Source organism: Ovis aries, chromosome 4 (assembly GCF_016772045.2).
Source record: "Ovis aries strain OAR_USU_Benz2616 breed Rambouillet chromosome 4, ARS-UI_Ramb_v3.0, whole genome shotgun sequence".
Taxonomy (NCBI): domain Eukaryota; kingdom Metazoa; phylum Chordata; class Mammalia; order Artiodactyla; family Bovidae; genus Ovis; species Ovis aries.
This window is the reverse complement of record NC_056057.1, coordinates 58,977,247-59,005,233: the sequence shown is the minus strand read 5'-3', so window position 1 is coordinate 59,005,233 and position 27,987 is coordinate 58,977,247. Positions and strand designations below refer to the sequence as shown.

The 27,987-nt window shown below is 39.0% G+C and overlaps 1 protein-coding gene across 5 annotated transcripts in view; it reads right to left on the bottom strand.

Moving 5' to 3' along the window:
• IMMP2L (inner mitochondrial membrane peptidase subunit 2) overlaps positions 1–27,987 on the bottom strand; it is a 958,934-nt gene that overhangs the window by 306,411 nt on the left and 624,536 nt on the right. For 4 of the 5 annotated variants that reach the window (XM_060414758.1, XM_027968614.3, XM_027968613.2 and 1 more), the window contains exon 5: positions 9,408–9,473. In XM_060414758.1, the coding sequence (XP_060270741.1) occupies positions 9,408–9,473 (66 nt within the window). Of the gene's footprint in view, positions 1–9,407; positions 9,474–27,987 lie in introns of those variants that run through there. The other variant, XM_060414761.1, reaches the window with a different exon arrangement.

The following is a 27,987-nucleotide window of genomic DNA, read 5'->3' as shown; positions in this document are numbered from 1 at the left end:
GTTTCATGTCTAAAGAAGATTCCTATTCAAGAGACAGGACATTTTCTAAGACAGAAAATGAAACCAGAGAATCACTGATGGGGAGTGGAGAGAATACCACAAAAATAATATTATTATGGTATATTAGTAACACCATAATAATACTTAGTAACTGAACAAGAGCAAATAATAATATAAATCTCCCTACAATTCTAAATTGATCACAGAAGTAATCTGAACTTTAAAAAAAAACAAGGTCGACATTTCTACACAGGAACTTAAGGTAACTATCTCTCTATTGTTTGGAAAGAAATACCTATTGCTAAGGCATAGAGTTTTTATTAGCAATTCCGATTTTATTCACGGATATAGCAGTAGTGTGACAAATAACCATCTACGACTACATGAAAGAAAGAAATATTTCCAAAGCAGTATGAGTTACCTATCAGTCCCTAATTCTTTAATAAAGGAGACTTAAAATTCTCTAGCAAGAAGAAGGTAAAAATGTCCAGAATATATTAATAATTTCCCAGGTTCACACTGGAGGGAAGCTGATGATTTTTCACAAATGCCTCTAATTTAGTGGTAACTGAACTCTTGGGCAGACTCTGAAACACATATTTTCATTGTTCAAACTCTTAGCTATTAACTAACAGCACTGGTTAGACTCTAAGTACTAAGCATAGATGTGCCATGGTATTTTGCTTTGGAAAAGTTACTGTTCAAATTAAACCAAGCTAAAGGGCCTTGGTACTCTTGCCTGGAAAATCCCATGGACAGAGGAGCCTGGTAGGCTACAGTCCATAGGGTCGCGAAGAGTCAGACACGACTGAGCGACTTCACTTTCACTTTTCACTTTCATGTATTGGAGAAGGAAATGGCAACCCACTCCAGTGTTCCTGCCTGGAGAATCCCAGGGGCGGGGGAGCCTGGTGGGCTGCCGTCTATGGGGTCACACAGAGTCGGACACGACTGAAGTGACTTAGCAGCAGCAGCAGCAGCAAAGGGCCTTAGAGCTTTCTGAAAACTTTCTGTTCAATTTAACAACAGCTAGGACCCAGTGTGTAAACACGCTCCTGTCTTCAGCAGCAACCATCTATCTCATTCCCATTTGAAAATTATAAAAGAAACTGTTGTTTTCCATACTCGTAGAAAACAATGCCTTCACCAATCTTTATCAGGGTTTTGGACACAGGCTTCTTTTCAAGTTCCTTTTTCATTCTATCCTTCCTTTTAGGACAGATGAATTCCTAATCTACCAAAAAAGCCATAAACCAATGTATGGTCTTCAAAGAGAGTCATATAGACACATCATATGCATCTGTGCCTAGTCACTCAGGGGTGTCTGACTCTTTGCGACCCCATGGACTGTAGCCCGCCAGGCCTCCTCTGGCCCTGGGATTTCCCAAGTAGGAATACTGGAGTGGGTTGCCATTTCCTTCTCCAGGGGATCTTCCTGGCCCAGGGACCAAATCCAGGTCTCCTGCATTGCAGGCGGATCCTTTACTGCCTGAGCCGTCAGGGAAGCCCAATAGACACATTAGGTTCCTATTATTCAGAATATTACACCAACCATAAAAAGCAGTTATTAAACAAACATCATTTTTAGCTTTACTGGGGAAAATTCAATTTAGTTCTCTTATTCTTCATATAAAGCTTCATCATTTGTTGGAATATAATATGTTCCAACCATCTGTGATAGGTTAATATTGATTTTCCTATCTTCAATAGCACATTTAAGATCAACAAGCTTTACAATGTTTAAATTCCAGTGATTCAATAGATATTTTTTTGCTAATACCAGAAAGTTATTTTTAATACATTAGGGTGTTTTGACATTTTACAAAGTAAAAGTCTCCAGACTTGAAGGGGAATTATTTAAACATTTTGCAGTGAGAGAAGTCTCACAATTGTCTACCTCAGACTACACTGCAGTATCAATACTTGTGAGAGAAAAAGCCTTACGCTATACTTCACAAAAGGAAAATCACTGCTGTGAATACATAACCATTGATCACACCGGATCTAATACATCCCTGGGGCCACAAAGTGATTGTTTTATATGAACACTTCTTGGAACTCTTCTGAACAAGGAAGGCTACAAACTAAATAAAATCAATTTTTGTGACATGAATTAGAAAGTAGATTATATTTTCTGGTAGAGTGACCACTTGTCGCAGTTTGGGCAGTACTGTTTACGCTGATTACTCCAATGCAATAATTACCATCATCCCTTTTTGCTCTAAAAAGTGTCCCAGCTTAGGTGATAAAGTATTTGATTTCCCTCTTCACTAGGGGCTACAAAGACTATTCATTTAGTTCATTGAGGTTGCAGACCACATGGAAGCCCAGATTCCAAATGTCTGTAAAGTGTATTTGACCAAGGACGAGGGCCAAGATTTCATTTCTGACCAGGCTGACAAAATCTGTGAAAGAGAAATATAAATGTCCCAATAAAAAATACTGATGCTTTAGAACTTTCAATTGTGGTTGATTCCTATTGACTTGCTGCAATTTAGTGCTATGTACTCATTTTATGCTTCTTTAAAACAGGGCTTCTCTGTGAGTCATAACAAATTAATAAGAAAAAACAAATAACTATGAAAAATATTTTGGTGGAGCTAATGAGTATTGATATTACTTTCATTACCTTTTGACTGTTAATGTTATAGATAAACATCCTCATTTGGGTTAACTTTATGACAAAAGCTAACATTCCTAGCTAAGCTATCCAGAGAATCAAGCAATTGCTTTGTGATTTTAATCAATGTTGACATCAAGATAGAACATTTGGACCCCTGAAAGTCTCCTCTTTTACAGTCTTAGCAGCAGTTACCTGAATTTTTTTCAAATACTTCAGCTCTACTTATCATTTGTCAATATAATCATAATGATAGTGATTACAAATAATGTGACTACTTCTGAGAATCACTCTGAAATAACAAATCAAAGTAGTCATCATTCATGTCATAAATAAGGTTACCTAACTACTGTTAGAAGAAGCTAGATGTGATTTTCCCAAGAGAAAAATACTTTGACCGGTTATTTGGGTCAGACTGCCTCCCTTTAGCCTATTCTCCTCACAGCAGGCAGAGTGATCCTTTAAAAACACCAATCAGATCATACCACTACATGGCTCAAAGCTCTGCACTGGCTTGCCATCCCCCTAGAATAAAATCCAAAGTCCTTACTATGACCCACAAGGTTCTGCAAGTCTCTAAAATCTAATCTCCTACATCCATTTTCTTCCTGCATGAAAATGCAACATGCTGACATCTTGTAAACTCATCTAACATGCATCCTTCTCAGATTTGCATCTGTTATTTATTCCTTTAGTCTGAACTGTCCTTCCCCAGACTCTAGAATGGCTCTCTTCCTCCTCTTCTCCCTTAATTTACATATCTGCTTAAATCCCTTCTCCTTAGAGAGTTTTACAGTAAACACTCTACCTAAACTAGCAGTCAGACTCCCACCATCACTCTATACTTCGTTTCCTACTATATTTTTTCCATAGCACTTCTAACTTGTGACATTGCATTATGCGATATGTTTCTTTGTTTATTATTAGCTTCCAACCACTAGAATGTAAGCTCCATGAAGGAAAAGACTGTCTTTTTTGCTCAACTACGTCTTTCTAGTGTCTACACTAGTGTTCATTAAATGAACAGTTGTAAGGACTATACTGTCAGTGAACTGTTTATGTTAAATATAACTTGATCATCTAGAAATATTTTCAAATTTTTTGATGCAGTGTTTTGGTTTCTGGACATGATAAAGTCAATTTCTTCTGAAAGGGTATTTCATGTGGTGTTGGTAAGAGTGTAAATATACACAAACCTCTTGAGAGGGGGATTTGGCTGTATATATTAGAACTAAAAGTAATAACCTCAGATATGCAGATGACACGACCCTTATGGCAGAAAGTGAAGAGGAACTAAAAAGCCTCTTGATGAAAATCAAACAGGAGAATGAAAAAGTTGGCTTAAAGCTCAACATTCAGAAAACTAAGGTCATGGCATCTGGCCCCATCACTTCATGGCAAATAGATGGGGAAACAGTGGAAACAGTGTCAGACTTTATTTTTGGGGGCTCCAAAATCACTGCAGATGGTGACTGCAGCCATGAAATTAAAAGACACTTACTCCTTGGAAGAAAGGTTATGACCAACCTAGATAGCATAGTCAAAAGCAGAGACATTACTTTGCCAACAAATGTCCATCTAGTCAAGGCTATGGTTTTTCCTGTGGTCATGTATGGATGTGAGAATTGGACTGTGAAGAGAGCTGAGCACCAAAGAATTGACCCTTTTGAACTGTACTGTTGGAGAAGCCTCTTGAGAGTCCCTTGGACTGCAAGGAGATCCAACCAGTCCATTCTAAATATCAGCCCTGGGTGTTCCTTGGAAGGAATGATGCTAAAGCAGAAACTCCAGTACTTTGGCCACCTCGTGCAAAGAGTTGACTCACTGGAAAAGACTCTGATGCTGGGAGGGATTGGGGGCAGGAGGAGAAGGGGACGACAGAGGATGAGCTGGCTGGATGGCATCACCGACCTGATGGACGTGAGTCTGAGTGAACTCTGGGAGTTGGTGATGGACAGGGAGGCCTGGAGTGCTGCGATTCATGGGGTTCCAAAGAGTCGGACATGATTGAGCGACTGAACTGAACTGAACTAAACTGAAAAGTAACAACAGCAGCAATAGCAAAGCATTTGTTGACTATTTCCACTTATTGGTATCTACTCCATGAGAGTAAACACACAAGCGTATGGAAGCATGTGTGCAAGGTTGTTCATGACAGTACTTTACATTTTTCAAACTTATGTTACTTCTGCAATTAAAAAAAAAAAAAAACAACTTCCCTAGAGAGTAAGGTCAGAGCAAATACCAAGGAGAGCAGGTGTAGTCTAATCAAAAATGAAGTAGTGAAGGGCAATGCTAAGGAAAGTGACTCCTAATCTCACTGCCAGAATGTGGGAGGCTTCAGGGCATCTGCTATATGAGCTCTGTTCAAGCGGTTCCTTATAACCGTAGCATCAGAACCAGGTAAATTACCTGCCTAGACACAGCTGACTAAACCAGGCAAGGGCACCTACTCCAAAGGCAGCTGACCAATTAGTTGACCAGTGGCCTGTAGGGAGGATGAATTCTAGATCAGAGGTGCAAACTCAGACTTCTCTCGGGTAGTTTAAGGATGACCCACACCCAAGGAAGTCAGCAGTTGACAATGGAGCAATACCAGTGGGAACATAGACAGGGCAACAGAAGCGCTGTGCCAGCAGACAGGGCACAGGTGTACAGAAACCAGAAGTGCTGCTCCTGGGCTCTGTCACCCTGCCTTTACCCGGACTTTCAAACGAATGCTCTTTAAACTGGATTCTACTCAGGTTCGATCCCTGGAAAAGGGAACAGCAATGCACTCCAGTACTCTTGTCTGGAAAATTCCATGGACAGAGGAGCCTGGTGGACTGCAGTCTGTGGGGTCTCAAAAAGTGAGACACAACCCACCTTTAGAAACAAATCACTTTTAGCAACTAACACTTTTGGGCTTCCCTGGTGATTCAGATGGTAAAGGATCTGCCTGCAGTGAAGGAGACCTGGGTTCCATTCCTGGGTTGGGAAGATTCCCTGGAAAAGGGAATAGCTACCCACTCCAGTATTCTTTCCTGGAGAATTCCATGGAGAGAGGAGCCGGGCATGCCACGGTCCATGGGGTCGCAAAGAGTTGGACACAAATGAGTGACTAACATTTAACTTAACTGTAATCTGAAGGAGTTTAACCAACAGAACATTAAATTGAGGACTTGATCAAGCTTTTCAAAGCCTTAACCTTTGAAAAGATGAGGGTTCCCTTTATAGCCTCTAATTATGTGTAATTCAAAATAAAAATAGCATAAAATGCACAGTAAGGATAGCCAAGTCCTGATAAGTGTTATCTCCCCACGACCCTCCATCTTTAGTCATTTAGTGAAATAATACTTTTTTTTTTTTTCCAAAAAAAAAATTTTTTTTTTTCTGGAAACCTACATTAGTGCTTAGCTTGCCTACTAGGTAATCTGGTATTACCCAGGGTAAAAGTAGGACTGGAAATTCTAGGTCTGGAAATGGCAACCTATTTCAGTATGCTTGCTTGGAGAATCCCATGGATGGAGAAGCATGGTAGGCTATAGTCCATGGGGTCGCTAAGAGCTGGACATGACTGAGAGACTTCACTTTCACTTTTCACTTTCAAGCACTGGAGAAGGAAATGGCAACCCATTCCAGTATTCTTTCTTGCCTGGAGAATCCCAGGGAGAGGGGAGCCTGGTGGGCTGCCATCTATGTTGTTGCAGAGTCGGACACAACTGAAGTGACTTAGCAGCAGCAGCATAGACAGAAGCACCTTGCCTACTACAAGTTAGGACACTAGTTGACAAATGGTAGCGTGTATACATGCATGCTCAGTCGTGTCTGACTCTTTGTGACCCCATGGACTATAACTCACTAGACCTTCTGCCCATGGAATTTTCCAGGCAAGAATACTTTTCATTACCATTTTAAGCATATGAGAACATATAAAATTTTAATATGGTATGAGTGGTAGACAGATAGCATATTAACTTTTTATATGTTCTCATACACTTAAAAATGGGTAACAGAGAAAGGGAGTAACCACATTAATAAACAGTATTTTATCCCCTAACTATCCCTTAATGTTTTTCAACATTGTTAGAAAATCATTATAGGAATATATTCAATTACTAACTAAAAGTACAAGAAGGCTAGGATATCCAGGATACGGAAGTATCAGATGAATAAAAGTTAAATTTTTCTTTTAAAACACCAAATACAAAACTAGTTCTCTTTTAATCAAGTATTAATCAGTTTTTAGAGGTTACAGAGTAGAAAGGTCTTGAGCCTTGTTACTTTCATGCTTTATATCATTCATTGCTGCATGATAGAAGAATAGCGAAGAGGGTAGAAAGGGATGTATGTCTCAAGTGTCAGTTTGCAGAATGGAACAAGCTAGAGGTTCAACATGTGGGTTGCAGCCATGGGGAAAGAAGGTGTAAACCTACTACGTTCCCATAAACCCTTTTCTCATCCTTCAATCCTGTACTATTAGCCCTTTTTCTTGCCCAGCCTCTCCTCTGTGAACAGAATATTTATATTTACTGAGGAAAGTAACAATTCTGCCTCTTTTTCAGAAAGCTCTGTTGTAGGGCTTTTGATTGCACAGGGTTGGTTTTTTTTTTTGTTTTTTTTTTTTTTGCCCGTTTGTTTGTTTTTTGATGTCCAACCAAGCTTTGCAGTCTCACATTGTGTACCAGTTATCTAGTGCCAATAATATTACATCTGAATTAAAGTTGTGTTCTCCTTGAATTATACTATAAAATGAGCCCCTTGCCATTCCTAATCCTGTTACTTTACATAGATGAAAGTTTCCCTGTTTTGTTGATCAATTATTTTGTTTTGTTTTTAAAATAGCTTTATTGAGACGTAATTCATATAATTTACCCATTTAAAGAGTGGAACTCACTGATTTGAATATATTCGTAGAGTTGTATGTTCATGTAATCAAATGTAATCAATAATGTGAAGGAATAAACTATAGATGCACAGCATGGAGAAACCCCCCCTTCCATCCCCGCCAAAAAAACATGCTAAGCTAAGTGAAAGTAACCAGATACAAAGGACGACATATATTAAAATGTTTAAGTAAAATTTCTAGAAAAGGCCAGCCGATAAAAAGCAGATCCATGGTTGTGTGGCATTAGCAGTGGGGATTTGTGGGAACCAGAGTTTAGGACAAATCTGGGAAGGGAATGTTTGAATGTAATAGGAAGTTTCAAATCTAGATTGTGGTGAGGGTTGCACAACATATAGATTTATATTAAAAAACACTGCACAATATATTATAAAGTGGGTGAATTGCACAGCATATAAATTATACTTCAATAAGGCTATGACTGGGTGACTGAGCAACAAGGATTTTGGAAGGAAAAAAGACCAAAGAAATACTCATGAATACAGACCAAGCACATCATAACCCCAATAGCTCTCCTGATAACTGAGGTCTTGAAGAACCTTTGTTTATGGGGATACTAGCTGTCAATATTTATCATATTAGAAATTACAGTGGAGAATTTTTAGATATCTTATTCAATATAAAATAACAATACTAAGCCTGTATGTTAACAAAAAGAACAACTTGAACGAAAAGCACAATTGTTTTTCAAAACAAGAGAAAAAATAGTGAGAAGGGAGGCTTTTTTTTTTTTCAAACATGTTTGCCAATCTGTTTAGTATCTGGCTTAATAGAAGACAGCCCTTTCTGTATCTACTTCTGCCTTCAGTCTGCTGTGATATCATGCATTATGTAACCTCTGGAAAATGGAGTTTTCACTCAAGAGAAATGACAGTGAAAAAGCAAGTAACCTCTTAGTATTAAAGGGAAGGTAGTTTTGATCAGAGACCCTCACAAAGGGTCTTGGAAACTCCCAGTGCCCTTTGGGCCATCCTTTGAGAACTGCTGGTCGAGATTTTACTCTAGATCATTTTAATGAGATTGTTTAAACTGTACTGTCATTAATCAAATAGTCTAGGATCAAGCTTTTTGGGAAAACAGGATCAAAAAACTTTCTAAATATAGCTTCAAAGCATAGTGAATCCCACATTGTATAGAGTTGGCTGTAACATATAATAAAGTAAGCAATCAATATGAGACATTGCACACTACATCAGTATTTACTTGTTGAATCTCAAACATGACTCTAGATTTATCAGCAAGCAGAATAAATAAAACATTATTACATATTGTTAAAGCAGCTGATTGTTACAATGTTATTCTCTTTTATTTTGGCCAAGTGTTCTATGGGATCTTAGTTCCCTGACCAGGGTCAAACCTGTGCCCCCTGTATAGAAGCATGGACTCTTAACCCTTGGATTGCCAGTGAAGTCCCAATGTTATTTTCTAAAGCTACTGTTTTTGTCACTGATTCAGAAGTTTCTGTTTCACATTCATTTACATCTTTCCCCATCCTTATTATAATAAAATCTCCCCTTTTGTTTCTGTATCTGCTTCTAAAATAATGAAACTTGACATCATAATCTGAAAAATGATGCTAATTTAAATATATGAAATACAGTTATTTAGTGGTCTTTTGACAAAATGTGGTTAATTTCACCTTAATTAATATCTATTTCAAATGTGTCTCCCAGTAAAGGATAAGAGTACCATCAGTCAGCTTATGGACATGTCATATCCTATCAAATGATTGATTATAGTCACTAAAGATGTGGTAGTTCATTTAGAAAGTCTCCAAAGCTTTGAAGCCATCCAATACACCTTTCTAGACTGAGATATACATTCCGAGTAGTGTGATTTAAAACTCAACAAAAATCTAGACATTTAAAAGCTGAGCTCAAAAACCATAGCTTAAGTACTTACTTTACAATATCTCCTTCAAGAGCAATCACTCTCTTAATGATCTTCTGTTCTGGGTTTTTAGGGGACCTAGAAAAATAAAGTTATATAACAGTTATGTCTGTTGTTTTAAGAAAATGGAAATAAATATTACAAGAAAATAAGCTATATTAAAGTCATCACAGGACCCTTTGCAACCATGACATGACATCAGTCCTACTTAAGTCTTAAGTGAGAAGGAATTATCAAAGCACCTGTAGGAAAGAGGATTCATGAAACAAATCATTTCAGATATGACCTCCAAATGGTAGTATACCTTTAATTTTAGTCTGTCTTCAGTTCAGTTCAGTTCAGTCGCTCAGTCGTGTCCGACTCTTTGCAACCCCATGAATCGCAGCACACCAGGCCTCCCTGTCCATCACCAACTCCCAGAGTTCACTCACTCACGTCCATCGAGTCAGTGATGCCATCCAGCCATCTCATCCTCTGTCGGCCCCTTCTCCTCCTGCCCCCAATCCCTCCCAGCATCAGAGTCTTTTCTAATGAGTCAACTCTTTGCATGAGGTGGCCGAAGTACTGGAGTTTCAGCTTTAGCAACATTCCTTCCAAAGAAATCCCAGGGCTGATCTCCTTCAGAATGGACTGGTTGGATCTCCTTGCAGTCCAAGGGACTCTCAAGAGTCTTCTCCAACACCACAGTTCAAAAGCATCAATTCTTCGGCGCTCAGCCTCCTTCACAGTCCAACTCTCACATCCATACATGACCACAAGAAAAACCACAGCCTTGACTAGACAGACCTTAGTCTTAAGGATGATCTAATATTCTATTTATGTAAACATCATCTTAACTTTTTAAATACTTCTACCACTAATATATTCTACCCTAAAAAAATAAACCTTAGTCATAAACCTAAGCTTCAGCTTTGAGTCCCTTTTTGAAGTTTTAATTTTGACAGGCTAATTTTCTTCTTCAGATGTGGATTTTCTTATCTTTAAAATGGACAGGGTTGTGCAAAGAGGATCTTGTGAGAATTACAAATTAAGATACTAATATTAAATTAAATGAGGCAATGAATATAAAGCAACTAATTACATAAGAAAATAATGAGGCATTTCTTTAAAATGATAACATACTTGTTACATTTTATTTAAAATAAGCAAAGAAGTTCGATTTTAAAAAGAAAACACTGAAGCTGCATTATTTTTAAAACACAAAGAATTTGGAGTCTTTTTTGTTGTTTTCTTCCATGTTGGTTTATTTCTAACAAAGCACTTGGACCAAGCCCACCCAGGAGAGAGGATATCGCTTCCACAAGGACTTGAAGGTTGGGGCTATTCTTAACCCCTTGGTTCCTTACCACATTTCTCAGTTAAAGCTGCTCTGTCTCTTGTGCTAAAGGAGCAGTTGCAGAGGGGCAGAGCCCAGCCTTGCTGGAATGTTGTCATTGATACTAGCATTATTCTATCAAAGTGCAGAGGAGACAGTGTTCGAGGTTCCTGTAAGCTCTGGGTTTTCCTTCCTCCAAGACCCTACCATCTTTTTGATATAATATCGGACACTCCTAGAGGGAGAGGCAGATGGAGGGAGAATCCGGGGTCTGAGTTCTAGGAATGCTAAGGCACAAGAGGAGGAAATTTCTTTGAAATTACACTTAGGTTTAGCCATGTAAAGATTATGTAATACAGAGATCAGCCCTGGGATTTCTTTGGAAGGAGTGATGCTAAAGCTAAAACTCCAATACTTTGGCCACCTCATGCGAAGAGTTGACTCATTGGAAAAGACTCTGATGCTGGGAGGGATTGGGGGCAGGAGGAGAAGGGGACGACAGAGGATGAGATGGCTGGATGGCATCACTGACTCAATGGACGTGAGTCTGAGTGAACTCTGGGAGTTGGTGATGGACAGGGATGCCTGGCATGCTGAGATTCATAGGGTCGCAAAGAGTTGGACACGACTGAGTAACTGAACTGAACTGAAGGCAACTGACACATTATGATATGCTTAGTGTGGACATCATTTATTTTAACCTATGATTAATAGCTATGGTAAATGTTACAAGGTGATACTATTTACTCTAATAAACACTCCCCTCCCCTTCTCTTTCCTCCTCCCTGCTCACTTTGTCTCTGGGATCCCTCACTCTGGGAGAAGCCATATCTGTCCTCAGCAACCTTGCTGTGAGTGAGCTTAGAAGCAGATCCTTCAACAGACTCATAGATACAGAGAATAAAAGAGTAGTTGCAGGGAGAGAGAGGAGTGGCGACAGATTGGGTGAAATAGATGAAAGAGACATAGGGATACAGACTGCCAGTATCAAAATAAATAAACCACCAGGATCTAATACATAGCACAAGGAATACGGTCAATAATATTATCATACTTTGTATGGGGACAGATGGTTATTAGACTTATTGTGATCATTTCCCAACGTATGTAAATGTTGAGTCACTATGCAGTACTTCAGCAACGAACACAATATTGTATATCAAATACATTTCATTTTTTTTTAAGTAGATCCTTCAGCCTCAGTCAAGTCTTCAGAAAGTACAGCAGTAGCCAACAGCTTCACTGCACCTTCGTGAGAGACCCTGAGCCACACCACCCTCTGAAGATGCTTCTGGCTTCCTGATTCCTAGAAAATGTATGAGATAATGAGTGTTGGTTGTTTTCAGCTGTGGGAGGTTCGAGCACTTTGTTATATAGCAATGGTTATCGCAATCTTAAGATGTCCAATTTCCTGGCAGTAACATTTTAAATCTTTTGATCTTAAAAGGTCTGTTTCAAAAAACATATCACACATCACATAAATGATCATTTAATATGGATTTGAAAATCAGTGATAGATAAAAACATAATTCCAATTCAAGTCACATTTTGAATTGAGTTACCTTTAAAAAGGAAGCTAAATGGAAAAATATTAAAAAGATTAAATACATTCAGAATTTAATACCTCATTAAGGGAAACATGCAGGTTTTAATAAGGTGTCCATTTCACACAATATATTGCAGAGAAAAGAAAATCATCTAAATCATTTGTGGCTTAGATGTCATACTTACTGACACAACTTTTCACTAGATTGATTATTAACATTCTTTATTTTAAAACGGAAATTTGATCAGAGTTTTTGAGTGATCTGTCCCCTTCATGAAATGGAGTAAATCTACAAACTTAATGTCATTCATGTACAGCTAGAGTGAGGGATCTGGCCCATTTAAGATGATGGAATTCATATTTTCTGTGCAAGGAAATATGATATTGATATTTAGGAAAGTTTGCCTCCATCCATGTCTCTCGGTTTAGATAACAAGAAATGTATAAAAAATTTTCAGTCTCAGTGATCGCCTAAGAATTGTACATTAAAACAACAGGCACTGTTTTCCTGTTATATCAAAAAAGGAACAGTAATAATACCATTAATACAATTTGTTATTGAGTGTTTAGGGACACGGGTACATGTCCTAAAATAGATAACCATGTAACATACCTTTCTGTAAACATGTCAAGATTTTATACTCTCTTGAACATATCACACTTTTAGAAATTTATTCTTATGAAATGGTTGTATATATATATACAAAATTTTAGCTACATGGATTCTATTTTTAAAGAGGAAAAAATCAACAAGATTGTTAAATAAATTAAAGTTCATCATATAATAAAATATCATTCAAACATTAATGTTACAAAGAATGTTACAAAATATTACAAAAGAATTTTTAATGATGCGGCAATATCAACAGAATATATAGATTAAACATGCGAGTTAGAAGAATGTATGTGTGACTAGATCTGATAGATAGAGTGCCTGATGAACTATGGACGGAGGTTCCTGACATTGTACAGGAGGCAGGGATCAAGACCATCCCCATGGAAAAGAAATGCAAAAATGCAAAATGGCTGTCTGGGAGGCCTTACAAATAGCTGTGAAAAGAAGAGAAGTGAAAAGCAAAGGAGAAAAGGAAAGATATAAGCATCTGAATGCAGAGTTCCAAAGAATAGCAAGAGAGAAGAAAGCCTTCTTCAGTGATCAGTGCAAAGAAATAGAGGAAAACAACAGAATGGGAAAGACTAGAGATCTCATCAAGAAAATTACAGATACCAAGGGAATATTTCATGCAAAGATGGGCTCAATAAAGGACAGAAATGGTATGGACCTAACAGAAGCAGAAGATAGTAAGAAGAGGTGGCAAGAATACACAGAAGAACTATACAAAAAAGATCTTCATGACCAAGATAACCATGATGGTATGATCACTCACCTAGAGCCAGACATCCTGGCATGTGAAGTCAAGTGGGCCTTAGAAAGCATCACTACGAACAAAGCTAGTGGAGGTGACGGAATTCCAGTTGAGTTATTTCAAATCCTGAAAGATGATGCTGTGAAAGTGCTGCACTCAATATGCCAGCAAATTTGGAAAACTCAGCAGTGGCCACAGGACTGGGAAAGGTCAGTTTTCATTCCAATCCCAAAGAAGGGCAATGCAAAAGAATGATCAAACTACCGCACAACTGCACTCATTTCACACGCTAGTAAAGTAATGCTCAAAATTCTCCAAGCCAGGCTTCAGCAGTATGTGAACTGTGAACTTCCTGATGTTCAAGCTGGTTTTAGAAAAGGCAGAGGAATCAGAGATCAAATTGCCAACATCTGCTGGATCATGGAAAAAGCAAGAGAGTTCCAGAAAAACATCTATTTCTGCTTTATTGACTATGCCAAAGCCTTTGACTGTGTGGATCACAATAAACTGTGGCAAATTCTGAAAGAGATGGGAATACAGACCACCTGACCTGCCTCTTGAGAAACCTATATGCAGGTCAGGAAGCAACAGTTAGAACTGGACATGGAACAACAGACTGGTTCCAAATACGAAAAGGAGTATGTCAAGGCTGTATATTGTCACCCTGCTTATTTAACTTATGTGCAGAGTACATCATGAGAAACACTGGGCTGGAAGAAGCACAAGCTAGAATCAAGATTCCTGGGAGAAATATCAATAACCTCAGATATGCAGATGACACCACCCTTATGGCAGAAAGTGAAAAGGAACTAAAAAGCCTCTTGATGAAAGTGAAAGAAGAGAGTGAAAAAGTTGGCTTAAAGTTCAACATTCAGAAAACGAAGGTCATGGCATCTGGTCCCATCACTTCATGGGAAATAGATAGGGAAACAGTGGAAACAGTGTCAAACTTTATTTTTTGAGCTCCAAAATCACTGCAGATGGTGACTGCAGCCATGAAATTAAAAGACGCTTACTCCTTGGAAGAAAATTTATGACCAACCTAGATAGCATATTGAAAGCAGAGACATGACTTTACTGACTAAGGTCCGTCTAGTCAAGGCTATGGCTTTTCCAGCAGTCATGTATGGATGAGAGAGTTGGACTGTGAAGAAAGCTGAGCATGGAAGAATTGATGCTTTTGAACTGTGGTGTTGGAGAAGATTCTTGAGAGTCCCTTGGACTGCAAGGAGATCCAACAAGTCCATTTGAAAGGAGATCAGCCCTGCGTGTTCTTTGGAAGGAAGGATGCTAAAGCTGAAACTCCAGTACTTTGGCTACCTCAGGTGAAGAGTTGACTCATTGGAAAAGACTCTGATGCTGAGAGGGATTGGGGGCAGGAGGAGAAGGGGCCGACAGAGGATGAGATGGCTGGATGGCATCACCGACTCGATGGACGTGAGTTTGAGCGAACTCTGGGAGACGGTGATGTACAGGGAGGCCTGGCATGCTGCGATTCATGAGGTTGCAAAGAGTCGGACATGACTGAGGGACTGAACTGAACTGAACTGAACCATGACTTTGCATCAGTAATTACAAAAAAGAAAATGTGCATGCAACTGTACTGGGAAAAGTTAGGAAGGATATAAAACCAAAGTGGCAAGCACAGTTCTCTATGTGATAAAACATGTGTCCAGATTTTTGGTTCAGAGTACTGGAAAATCATTAGAAGAGGACAAATATTTGTACCACGTGACACTACCTGAGAAGAAATGCTCTAAGACAGGGGTGAGAACTGAACTAATTATCAAGTCCCCCCTTCTAATATTGATGCAATGTTAATGTTAATGAAATGATACGAAAAGCAACCTTTAACAGCATAAAACACTATTTATGCTGACAAATTTTAAGTTTCTGAGATATGTGAAAAGTATTTTATATTTAAAATAATCTATATATTAAGATCATGAGGCAAAACAGAATATACAAAGTAAGCTACCTATATATTTAAAATTTTATAAATTACTACTTCAAACATATCTATAAATTTTTATGTAATATTAATCTCATGTGTCTAATCATATTATGAAAATTAATCCCATTACTGCTCAATATCTATATTTTAATCATTAGGCTGCTGAATGCATTACAGGGATATAAGTAGACATGTTATGAGAGTTATTACAGATTTACATTGATAGTCCCTAAACTTCCCTTTGTCTGCATTTTCTTGGCCAACTGCCTATCTTCTAAAAGTGTGAAGGATAACAAGTGAAAGCTTACACCTTACTTTAGGAGCATGGTGTACACTGACCAATAACAATTTGCATTTAAATTTGAAATTTAACATTTTCATAATAAACACAGTTTTATAGTATTTGTTTCTGGAGGCTGGATTTTAAGCATTCTGTTCTATGCTGAAGATTTAATTAGGCAAGTTTCTCCGAGGTTTGGACAAGATGCCTAGAATGGTCTCTCTACCATGTAGGTCTCAGTAGATCAGTTTGATGTGGCAGAATTTATCTCTAATGAGAATGGTTGCGAGGAAAGGTAAAGGGTTAGCATAGTCATAGTAAGACTTCTGTGACACTTAACCTTCTTGAACTTCATTTCCTGTCTGAAGTGTTGCTTTCACCTGTGACAAGCCAACAGAGCCATGTCTTTGGTCTTAGAGTCTCTGTAGCTAATTTCATGTTTTTCATGGATCCAAAATGTTGTAATTTGAATCCCGTTTGGAATGCTGGAAGGTACTCTGGAATACTCAGGAGAGCCCCCATGTGTTCTTTAGAATGGGAAGCTTAGCAAGTGCACCTACCCTCTCTATTCCCAAACCCAGGGTCACCCTGATGCCATATCTCTAAGCATGCTCACCCTTCTCCCATTTATAGTCAAATTCTTATACCTTGCTGTGTGGGTTGTGTAGATTTTCATATTTAAAAGTATCAAGATTGCCCCAGATTATTTTAGAATTAACTTCAGGATTAGAAGTTACCATGGCATATGCCACAGAAAGATCTGAATTTTAACTCTTCATTAATGAGGTAAAACTAAAAACTAATATCCTGGGGATGGCTTATATTTCACAGGCTTATTTTTTTTTTAACTGTCTAAAAGAATGTGTTATTGTTTCACTGCTAAGTCACGTCTTAACTCTTTGCGACCCCATAGACTGTAGCCTACCAGGCTTTTCTGTCTATGGGATTTCCCAGGAAAGAATACCGGTGTGGGTTGCCATTTCCTTCTCCAGATGGCCATGCATTAAATCATCTAACTTTACATCATCATAATGATAAAAAGTATCGCTGTTTTAATCATTAAAATGAGAATTAAAAGTCCACACAACAGTAAAAAGTTACATTTTAAAAATCTTAGCAAATGATATGGAGAAGGAAATGGCAACCCACTCCAGTGTCCTTGCCTGGAGAATCCCAGGGACAGGGGAGCCTGGTGGGCTGCTGTCTGTGGGGTCGCACAGAGTTGGACATGACTGAAGTGACTTAGCAGCAGCAGCAGCAAATGATAACCCCTTTTCTTTTTGTCATTTTGGAAAATGTTGCCTGAGTTTGACATGATTTTCATACGTTACAGCTAGGAAAGGCCTATGAATGTACCTAGTCTTTTCCTGGCAATATCCAGTCTCACTCATTCTCCGTGGCCTAAGAACTTGTGCTTTTGTGTCATACAAAAGCATGGACTGGCGGGCAGTAGAAATGGAGTCCATGATCACGGTCATAGTCTACCTCTGGTACAGACAGCAGCTGACTGTAGGCAAGCTCCATAACCAATGTGGGTCTCAAATTCAAGGAGATAAGGTCAGATCAAACCAGAAGCCAGACAATCAAACCTAGCTTGTAGAAATCTTTTGTTTGGTCCATACATCATTTATTTCTGTACTTTTAAATCTGGAGCTGGCCAAGCAAACAAGAGATCTCACGTTTCTTGTTCCTCTTAGACAAATACAAAGATCTAGCACCCTAAAACCTGCATTCTGGCATGAAAGAGAGTCCACTGGATCTGAGAAGGAGATCTTGAGGATTTGCCACAGTGCCAACAGTTTGTTTCATGTGGGTTTAAGGGTCTGAGGACATGTGAGTTTGGGAACCTCTAGAAATCCTGACAATTTCTTCTACCTCTATCATCATATCACAACTGAGAAAACATCTATGAAAGCTCCATCAGCGAGTCTAACATGAATTAAAATGAAAAGAAAGAAAGTAAAGTCACTTAGTCGTGTGTGACTCTTTGCGACCCCATGGACTGTAGCCTACCAGGCTCCTCAGTCCGTGGAATCTTCCAGGTAAGAGTACTAGAGTGGCAGAATGGGTTGCCATTTCCTTCTCCAGGGGATCTTCCCAACCCAGGGATTGATCCCGGGTCTCCCACATTGCAGGCAGATGCTTTACCATCTGAGCCACCAGAGAAGCCCTAACAGGAATTAGGTTCTCAGTAAATCTTAGTGTCATCTCTTTCTAAAATAAATTCCTAAAGGAGGTCAGTTATCTGAGCACAAGAAAATCATCAGGAATCTCTTTTTTAAAGAGTTACACAGATTTATTTATTTATTTCAGAAACGCTCCACTGATTTCAGTCAGTTGCATTAGAGGGCAAGAAAGGCATTTTAAAGGTTTGGTCACATTTCATTACACAGTTAACTAAAGAAACACGAAACTAAATATAATTGTATTCATATTGGAAAGTCACAGGTCAGTTTTAAATTAAATGAGTATTATCTGATAAAAATGAATAATTTCCATGTTGGATTCTGTATGCTTGCTTCACTATCAGTAGTAGCGTGAACTTTGTGCATTCAGCCCCTTTTATAATGGTTCATTCTCTAAATTCAATGCAATTTTATTAATTAGTACTCTAAAAGTTTTTACTTAGGTCAGCATTTCAGCTACATTTTTGCCACTTGCAGACTTCTCTTTGTATTATGTAAGTCTTTAGAATTTAAACAAAAGAAACTAACAAGATCTTTTTATTGCTCTTTGGGTTTATTCTTGAAATCTTCACAAGTGTGAAGCCTATGACTTCAGAGACAGTTTCACAAAGTGTGTATGTATGTGTGTGTGTGTGTGTGTGTGTGTGTGTGTATAAATGCAATCCCTAATAATTGCTCTTGTCCAGATACTTCTTAAAATGCTCCAATCCAAGGCCCTCATTATTAGAAAAGTGAAGTACAGATGAGGTGGCAAGAACCCAGGTTATTGCTTCAAATTTGTCTTCTATAATACCATATGGTCTTTCATAGGAAATAAATCTTAAGGAAAAGGGAAAACCTGGGAAAGGATCATCAGGAAGGCACAGAGGACTGTTCTATATATAGAAAAACCTGTTGAGAAGTGAGTAGAATTTCAGAGCACTAAGGCCAGTGCTCCTGGGCAGCTTGTTTCCTGGGTGGGGATGGAAAGAATGGCTTATTCTCTCCAAGAAAAACCCACCCAAAACAGGCTCCTGAGCATTAGGAATAGACTCCTTCAGAGACTCCTGAGAAAATCTGTGTGCAGGTCAAGAAGTAACAGAACCAGACATGGAACAATGAACTGGTTTCAAACTGGGAAAGGAGTACATCTAGGCTGTATATCATAACCCTGATTACTTAACTTATATGCAAGTACATTATGCAAAATGCTGGGCTGGATGAAGCACAAACTGGAATCAAGACTGCAGGGAGAAATATTAATAACTTCAGATATGCAGATGACACCATCCTTATGGAAGAAAGCAAAGAGGAACTGAAGAGCCTCTTGATGAAAGTGAAAGAGAAGAGTGAAAACCCTGGCTTAAAACTCAACATTCAAAATACTAAGATCATGGCATCCAGTCCCATTACTTCATGGCAAATAAATGGGGAAACAATGGACAGTGACAAACTTTATTCTCTTGGGCTCCAAAATCACTGCAGATGGTGACTGCAGCCGTGAAATCAAAAGATACTTGCTCCTTGGAAGACAAGCTATGACCAACCTAGACAGCATAATAAAAAACAGAGACATTACCTTGCTGACAAAGGTTCATCTAGTCAAAACTATGGTTTTTCCAGTGGTCATGTATGGACGTGATAGTTGGACCATAAAGAAAGCTGAGCACCAAAGAGTTGATGATTTTGAACTGTGGTGTTGGAGAAGACTCTTGAGAGTCCTTTGGACTGTGAGGAGATCCAACCAGTCAATCCTAAAGGAAATCAGTCCTGAATATTCATTGGAAGCACTGATATTACAGCTGAAACTCCAATACTTTGGCCACCTGATGAGAAGAACTGACTCATTGGAAAAGACCCTGATGCTGGGAAAGACTGAAGACAGGAAAAGGGGACGACAGAGGATGAGATGGCTGGATGGCATCACCGACTCAATGGACATGAGTTAGAGCAATCTCTAGGAGTTGGTGATAGACAGAGAAGCCTGGTTTGCTGCAGTCCATGGGGTTGCAAAGTTGGACATGACTGAGCTGAATTGAGAGACCCCCGGAGATTTCAGTCAGAGTTCAAATGATCCAAGAAGGTAGCAGCAGGAACAAGAAGTTTATGTTTCAGATTTATGACTAACAATTTCTTACACAAGTAAATGTATTCTGAAAGTACTTATGAAACAACAAAAGCGTGAACTTTAAACAATTAAACTGCTGTTATTGATAAACATTTTCTTGGTTATATTTAAAAGTTGTCCGGCTGTCACTCACTACAATTAGAAGACTTTTAATAAGCAAATAGTGACAACTGTTCTTAAGAGTAAATCAGTCTTGATTATGTAAAATCAATTAAATGTGTATTATGACTAACTTCTGTAATTGAAAAAGCTGAAATAGTTTTGTAACTCACTGTTTTGATTCTGAAAAACACAAATGTCCTTAATTAACTGTGAAAACTCTAAGAAATACAGTGTAATCATAATGAGTTAATTCCTACCAATGTTTATTAATTCAGGCATTTCAAAACATAAAACTGCATCTTCAGGTGGTGAACAGAACTGCAATTACACTTCACTGTCCAGAATTGTATGTAAATGAATATACATAGTGTATACATAAAATACATAGCACATATGTAATACACATATGTGTGTATGTGTGTGTATTCTACCATACAATATGGAATCATACTATTTAAAGAAACTCCTCTGAACCATAAAGAAACTTCTGGGCTGAAAAATACATTCCCTTATTTATTTTGTTATCAATTTGGGTTTCTACACATTGAATATGCTTCAAGTTGACATATCTGTGGAAGTGAAGGCGATGAATAGCTAACATCAATATAAATATTTACTCTTCTTTCAGTTTAGACTTTCAAAGTGCAGATGTTCACATAGAAATACTACCACTCTGTCCCTAAAGTAGAACATGCACTCAGGAGTATCTGTGTGGTCTTTTGCTATAGCCAAGACAGGTTTTGCCCTTCTAGCCATACTATCTCATCGAGTATGACTTTTTAGTAGAGTGCCACTTAAGGCCATAGAATAAAACAAAATTAACTGGTCTTCAAATGAGTTAAAGCTATCTACCTAGTATCATAACCCTAACATTGTGATTAAGCTAACTGGACTTATGCTTTAAGCTTTAAACAGGTAAGGAAATAGTGCCACATATGTGTGATAGGTTTGAAGGGGAATATAGAAACCACAAAACATGAAAGCTCAAGCTACTGATATTTTCTATACCGACCCATTTCCATATGCATCAATAGGACACAGAAAAAGCAGACCAACTGAAACGCAAAATTAATACAGTCAATTCTCTGCGTCCCTGAGTTTTGCATCCATGAATTCAAGCAACCACAGATTGAAAATATTTGGGGGGAAAAATTCCAGAAAGTTCCAGAAGGCAAAACTGGAATTTGCCCTGCATTGAGCACTATGCTAAATCCACTGCACGGTGTGATATGAAGGCCACTATAGCCTCCTGCCATCCCACAGATGCTCAGCCTCTGTTCAGTGCCTAGTTGTACGAACATTGCTCACCTCGCATCTTGCACATGGCTGCTTGCGCTGTATACACTCTTTGTTTCTGTGAAGAAAACGGCTCTTAAGAAGCAATTAAGTGGTCACAGCATCCCTCAAAGGTTAAGAGAGAGCATAAAGTGCTCTCTTTAGAAGAGAAAATGAAAGTCTGAGATCTTTTGAAAAAGTGGCATGCTGCTTGCCAAAGTGGGTGGAAAGGTAGGCAAGAAGGAATCAAGCATTTGCACAATGAAGCAGAAAGAAGCTACAGTTTCTGGAAGTGTTAGTGCTGTTCCTACAGTGGCAACACCAGTGTCTCCAGTTGGTGTTAAACTCTCGCCAAGACTGAGAAAGCATTAAGTGTGGGGCTAAAGGAGATGTCACAGGAGCATATCCTGGCTGATGGCAAACTTTTGTGTGAAAAGCAACTCATTTGTAGGAGCACTGCTGTGTTCTGTGAGGGATCACTGTGAGGGAGCTGAGGAGTGCGAGAGGAAGGAGCGGAAGGCTGGTAAGCGATGACTGGTGAGCTACATAAAGATCACAGGAGAATTAGCATTGGCTGATGCCAAGGCAGCATTAGTGTTCCCAGAAGAGCTCGAGAAACTCGTGCAAGAGAAAGACCATCTTCCAGAGCAAGGCTTCATTTGTGATGAGATGTGATGAAAACCAAAAATCGTCTGCCTGTGTTCTAGCAATACAAGGAGGCTTGGGTGATGGTCATCTTGTTCTTGGAATAGTCCCACCAGAGCTTCATTCCCGAGTGAAAAAAATTCTAGAAAAGACAAGGCTGTCATTCAAGGGCCTCCTCATCACTGGCGATGTCCCCAGCCATCCCCTATCTTTCTGCTTCGCAGACAATTATGCAGATGTAATGCCCTGCCCCCTTAATACTATGTCAGTGCTGCAGCCATTAGATCAAGACATCAAGCATACTAAAGTGACTCAGACTTGCCTCGCATTCTGGAGGACTTGTGGATTTATGGAAGAGCTTCACAATTACAGAGACCATAGATTCCCCCAAAGCCCAAGACAGGAGTGCGTGTTGGAAGCCATGATGGAATGAGGCTGTCGATAATTTCAGGGGCATCCCCATTACTGATGCAAGAGTCAGGAATGTTCCAAGGAACTTGGTGAGGAAAGCTTCTCAAATGTGATCAAGGACAATGGTGAAGCACAGAGAAACCCTTACCAACAGAGAACTTGAAGGTCTACTGAAATCCTCTACAGACGACCATGATAGTGATGCAGAGGACTTAGAGCAGTTTTAGACTTAGAACCATCAGTTTGGACACTTGAAAAATCTGCAGCAATTTTTTAATAGTTTCATGTGTTAAAGGATATGAACTTCAATATGATCCTTTGATGGAATGAAGCCTCTGTGTCACCTGACAGATAACAACACACCTAGAACCCCTGAAAGATCTATTTGATGATGAAAAGAAGAAACAGCTTTCTATAACAATGTTTCCAACTAAAGCACCTGACCTGTGATTGTGAAGCCCTGACTTTCAAGCTTGAAGAGCCCCAGCCTGCAGCTTCCATAGACTCTGATATTAGCATCATTGAGCCACCTCCAAAGTCTCAACAGGTGTAAGGGAAACCCAGTTGACTCTTCTAATGTTCTGCCGAAAGATTCAAGTTAGCCTGATACCTCACCACTTACTACCACAATGTTAGACGTCTAATCCTCTCACCCCATGAACACTGTACATCTTAAAACAATCACCATTGTCATCATCATTACCACCATCATCATCTTATGAGGGTTATCAAGAGAGAAGAATCAGGGTTTTGGTGAGGGTTAAAAGACCCTGATGTGGAAAAGACTGAGGGCAGGAGAAGGGAGCAACAGAAAATGAGATGGTTGGATGGCATCATTGACACAATGGACATGAGTTTGAACAAACTCCAGGAAATAGTAAAAGACAGGGAAGCCTGGGGTGCTATGGTTCATTTGGTCTCACAGGGCCAGACACAACTTAGCGACTGAAAAACAACACAGTGTGTGTAGCTGAGAGAGAAGTGAATTTATATTTTCTCTGTTTATAATTACACTTTATATATGCACTTGTATTTTAAATATCCTGTTTTATTCTATGTATTTCTCTTTCTAGTCATTAAACGAAAGCAATCTGTAAGTATTCAAAGAAAGAAAAATGGTATGTTGTTGCCGATGTAGTTAGGCCTATGGTGGTTGTGATTGTACTGAATGTATACAGATGTTTCCTTGTCATTAGTATCTAAATAATACAGTATAGCAACTATTTACATGGTATTTGCATTGTATTAGGTATTAGAAGTAATCTAGAGATGTTTTAAAGAATACAGGAGGATGTGCATAAGTTATACACCTTTTTATATGAGGGACTTGAACATCTGTAAATTTTGGTATCTGAAGTCCCCTGTGGATACTGGGGGACAAGCGTATTAGTATGTAAGAGCTGAAATGAGGATATTTACATGGGCACTCATACAAGATAATAGTGGTATTAGCAATCAGCTGGAGAAGACTATTGGAAACATGATTCAAGGGTTATCCTGTTTCTAACTGAGCTCACTCACCACTTTGTCACAATGTTGGTCATATTGTAAGGCATGACATGTTAAGTTCAGGGCAGGGGAAATCCTGGTAAAAGAGAATAGTGTGTGTGTAGTCACTTCAGTCATGTCTGACTCTTTGCGACCCTATGGAATATAGCCTTCCAGACTCCTCTGTCCATGGGATTCTCCAAGGAAGAATACTGGAGTGGGTTGCCATGCTCTCCTCCACGGGGTATTCTCAACCCAAACATTGAACACATCCATGTCTTCTGCATTGCAGGTGGATTCTTCACCACTGAACCACCTGGGAAGCCCAAGGGAACAGAGAGAGGACTAAGACAGTCTCAACCATTTTTACCTGGAGCCAACATTTAGCACCCACCCACTTTTTTACCCAGAATTCATTTCTAACAAGGATGAGTGACCAAATATCTGAACAAAAAAAAGAGAGAGACAGAATTTTCATTCTTAGAAATACAAAAAATGATTATTTTATCTATGGAGAATTGAGTTCTTGAAGTTTGCCTGATTGGGCCCAATAGGTGCTTGCAATGGACAGAAGCAGCTGAATTCATACATGCCCATCTGAGGTGTGTACTCCAAACGACACGGCCAAAATGTCTTTGGTGTAACTTTCTGTGTCCAGATAAAAATGTGACGTGTAAACTGATGTACCACCTCCCAGCCCTATTGTCTCATGATTCTGGCTACCATGGGATAATTTTCAGGGTCAGGCAGTAAATTAAAAAAGAGGTGGATGGGAATGGGGTCATTTCAGTGGATGCCAGCATGAGAGCAGAGGGTGGCAGTGGTGAGGGGTTGACAGCTGAGACCCAGACAGGTCAACATATGTCTCAATAGATACCAGCATGCACTGAGGTTCAGCTGTTCCTCCCCTGAGGCTATCACAACATCCCCAAAGCAGAGATGCTACTCTGACAAGATGCAGAATTATAAACAGACTTAATTTGCCTTGAATTGCCTCAGAAGGTTCTTAGGTTTACCTCAATTTGAAAAGAACAGGTTTTGCTAGCAATAAAAAACCTAAATCCAGAAATGACAAAATAAAGGTATATATTTTGTATACCTGGATCTTATGGCCTGAATATTTGCATGCATTCCATTGTATTTAATCTACTGCCTGTATCTGTGCATTACCATCTCTAGCTACTGTGGTGACATGCATTATTAATGTACCCACTGTGCCGTGGATTCAAATTTTCCTAGCAAAACTGAATGTGTGAAGAGAGGTGAAATTCCACAGGATCATGGAAACTATCTTAATTACCTTAAAATACTTGTCTCTCATGGTGGATATTGACATTGTAGAAGTTAGAATATAAGCTTTCCGGCTCATTTCTTTCCTAACCCTGTTGGACTTACTAATTTTTAAAATACAGTAACATTGTTTTACAGGATAATTCTATGGCTCCAATAACCACACACAATTGGCTCCTTTGAAAGGAGCAACTTTATGCCCCTAAGAGTTCACTCAATAGTATTTACAAACTGGCTTCAGGGAAAAAAACAAATGCATGAGGTTTGAGATTTAACAAAATCCAACTACAACTGGTCACCTTTGAAAGCAGCATTGCCATTGGTGTTCTCAGCTTGACAGTCACTAACACAGCTCTGACAAGAATCTGCCTGCAACACAGGAGACCCCAGTTCAATTCCTGGGTCGGGAAGATCCGTTGAAGAAGGGATAGGCTACCCATTCCAGTATTCTTGGGCTTCCCTGGTGGCTCAGCTGGTAAAGAATCTGCCTATAATGCGGGAGATGTGGGTTCAATCCCTGGGTTGGGAAGATCTCGTGGAGAAGGGAAAGGTTACCCACTCTAGAATTCCAGTCTGGAAAATCCTACACAGTCTATGGGGTTCCAAAGAGTCGGACACCAGTGAGCAACTTTTACTCACTGCTATATTATCAGATACTTCTTCAAAGCATTTTATTTCCTGCTATTTATACTGCAGTAACTTATTATAATGATAGCTTATTTATAAAGTTTTAAACTAAAAAAAAAAATTTCTACAGTTAAATCAAATGCCTAATTCCTGTTTGTTTCTACATTTCCCAGTATTACCTTCTTCCTCTCTGTTGGACGGAGTACATAGAGTTATTAAAAGGGATCAGAGCTAGAAGGGCTTAAGGTTTATATGGATTTTTAGTGGCCAAGAATAAATATCTTTGGAAAAAGGAGGCAGGATGAGAATAGTAATTTTATGAGGGGTCAAAAGAATTGCGAGAGACTGTAAGGGAATCTGGGAGACCAAAGCAGGAAAAGAGGGGAGAATATTTCTAAGAAACTACCTTCTTCGGGTAAACCAAGCCAAACAGGTACAGAGCAGTGGCTAGAGAAACACAGCCAGGAGGAAGAGAGTGCAGGGCCAGTAGATCCACCGAAGAGACCACTTAAGACAGAAGGCCCTTAGATTTGCTCAGTTTGGTTTCTAAACATTTATCAGAGCCTCAGAATAAGACAGTTATGCTGCTATTACAACGTCATGATTGTCCTTTCCCCTATTAGGTTATCCTGGGAAAGTTTTATTCTTTGTAAGAAAATTCAGAGGTCAAAATTTACCTACTTGCAAGTGTTTTAGATATAGAACACCAAAGGAATTCCTTTTCAAGAACTACAACTATATCTCAACCTGTGATGCATTGTCTTGCTATTTTTAGTTGGCTGCATATAGTCAGCAATAACTATAAAATGTGTTCAGGTATGTCTTTTTAAATAAAAACTGAGTATGTTGAGGTTACAATTTGCCAGATGATTTACCCTTTTCTATCATTCTTTAGTATAAATATATAGTAGACATTTTTTTCTAGTCCATAAAGTTTTATTGCAAATACTGGGAACCCACTTAAAATGGAATAAACAGTGTCTACCCACATGTGTTTTTCCTTACAGGAAGCCACTTTGATTCTCGGTTAAAAGACGTTGATTAATGTGAGAAGGCCCGCCTGCTTCTGTAAGCACTGGTCCTCTAATTCTGTACACACACAGAATGGACTCTAATCTCTCCAGCTGCCATGTTGATGCTCTTCATGAGCTGTACATTTCACAGGCTCTGGAACCACTCTGTAGCTCAAACACGATCAACAGCTTTCCTCAAAACCAGAACAGCAGTGAGAGATTATTAAGTCAAAATGGAAGCAAACTCTCCTCTTCGTGTGTGCAAGAAACTCACAGGGGAACCTGATTTCCATATGGTTCCCACAGCTGATGCTTAAGGACTATCTTCCAGACACAGGTAAAACCATTCATAATCCTCAAACACCTCTACAATGGAGTAAAACAAGGCCAAACAGAATGAAGGGAAATAATCTCCAACCGGTCTTACATGACTACAGGTTAAAATGCATAAAGGAGGCTTTGATTTAAATAAAAGCAGAGTCTCAGAAACATATGCTCACCACCCACCATTCTTCATCTGAATGGTAGAAATTCATGAGTCTCATTTCACTGTAGCATGGGACCTTTGCCAAGAAACAAGAGCCCAAACATCAGTGATTAAGAAAGATCTCCAGTAAATAACATGTTTTAAGGGTGCTAATCTACTTTAGTGTGAGTTTAAAGGCAATGGCATCATATTTTGGACTGACCACATGAAGAGACGTTTTCACTTACACAACATTATTAAACTTTGCTTTGGACTTTTAACTAATGTAAGCCTATTCCCTGAAATAAAATGTCGTTCTTGAAAAGATATAACAAAATCACAAAAATACTTCTCACAAAAATCTTCTGATTCAGCTTCCTTGAAAAATGTAGAGCCCCAAAGCCTTGCTGATACATACTACCGTATCTCTCCCACATTTTATCAGCTCTTTCTTGCCACTGCCATCTGTTTGCTTGCTTTTCCCACCCATTGCCTATCCCTGTAGGCTGTTCCCTGGCAC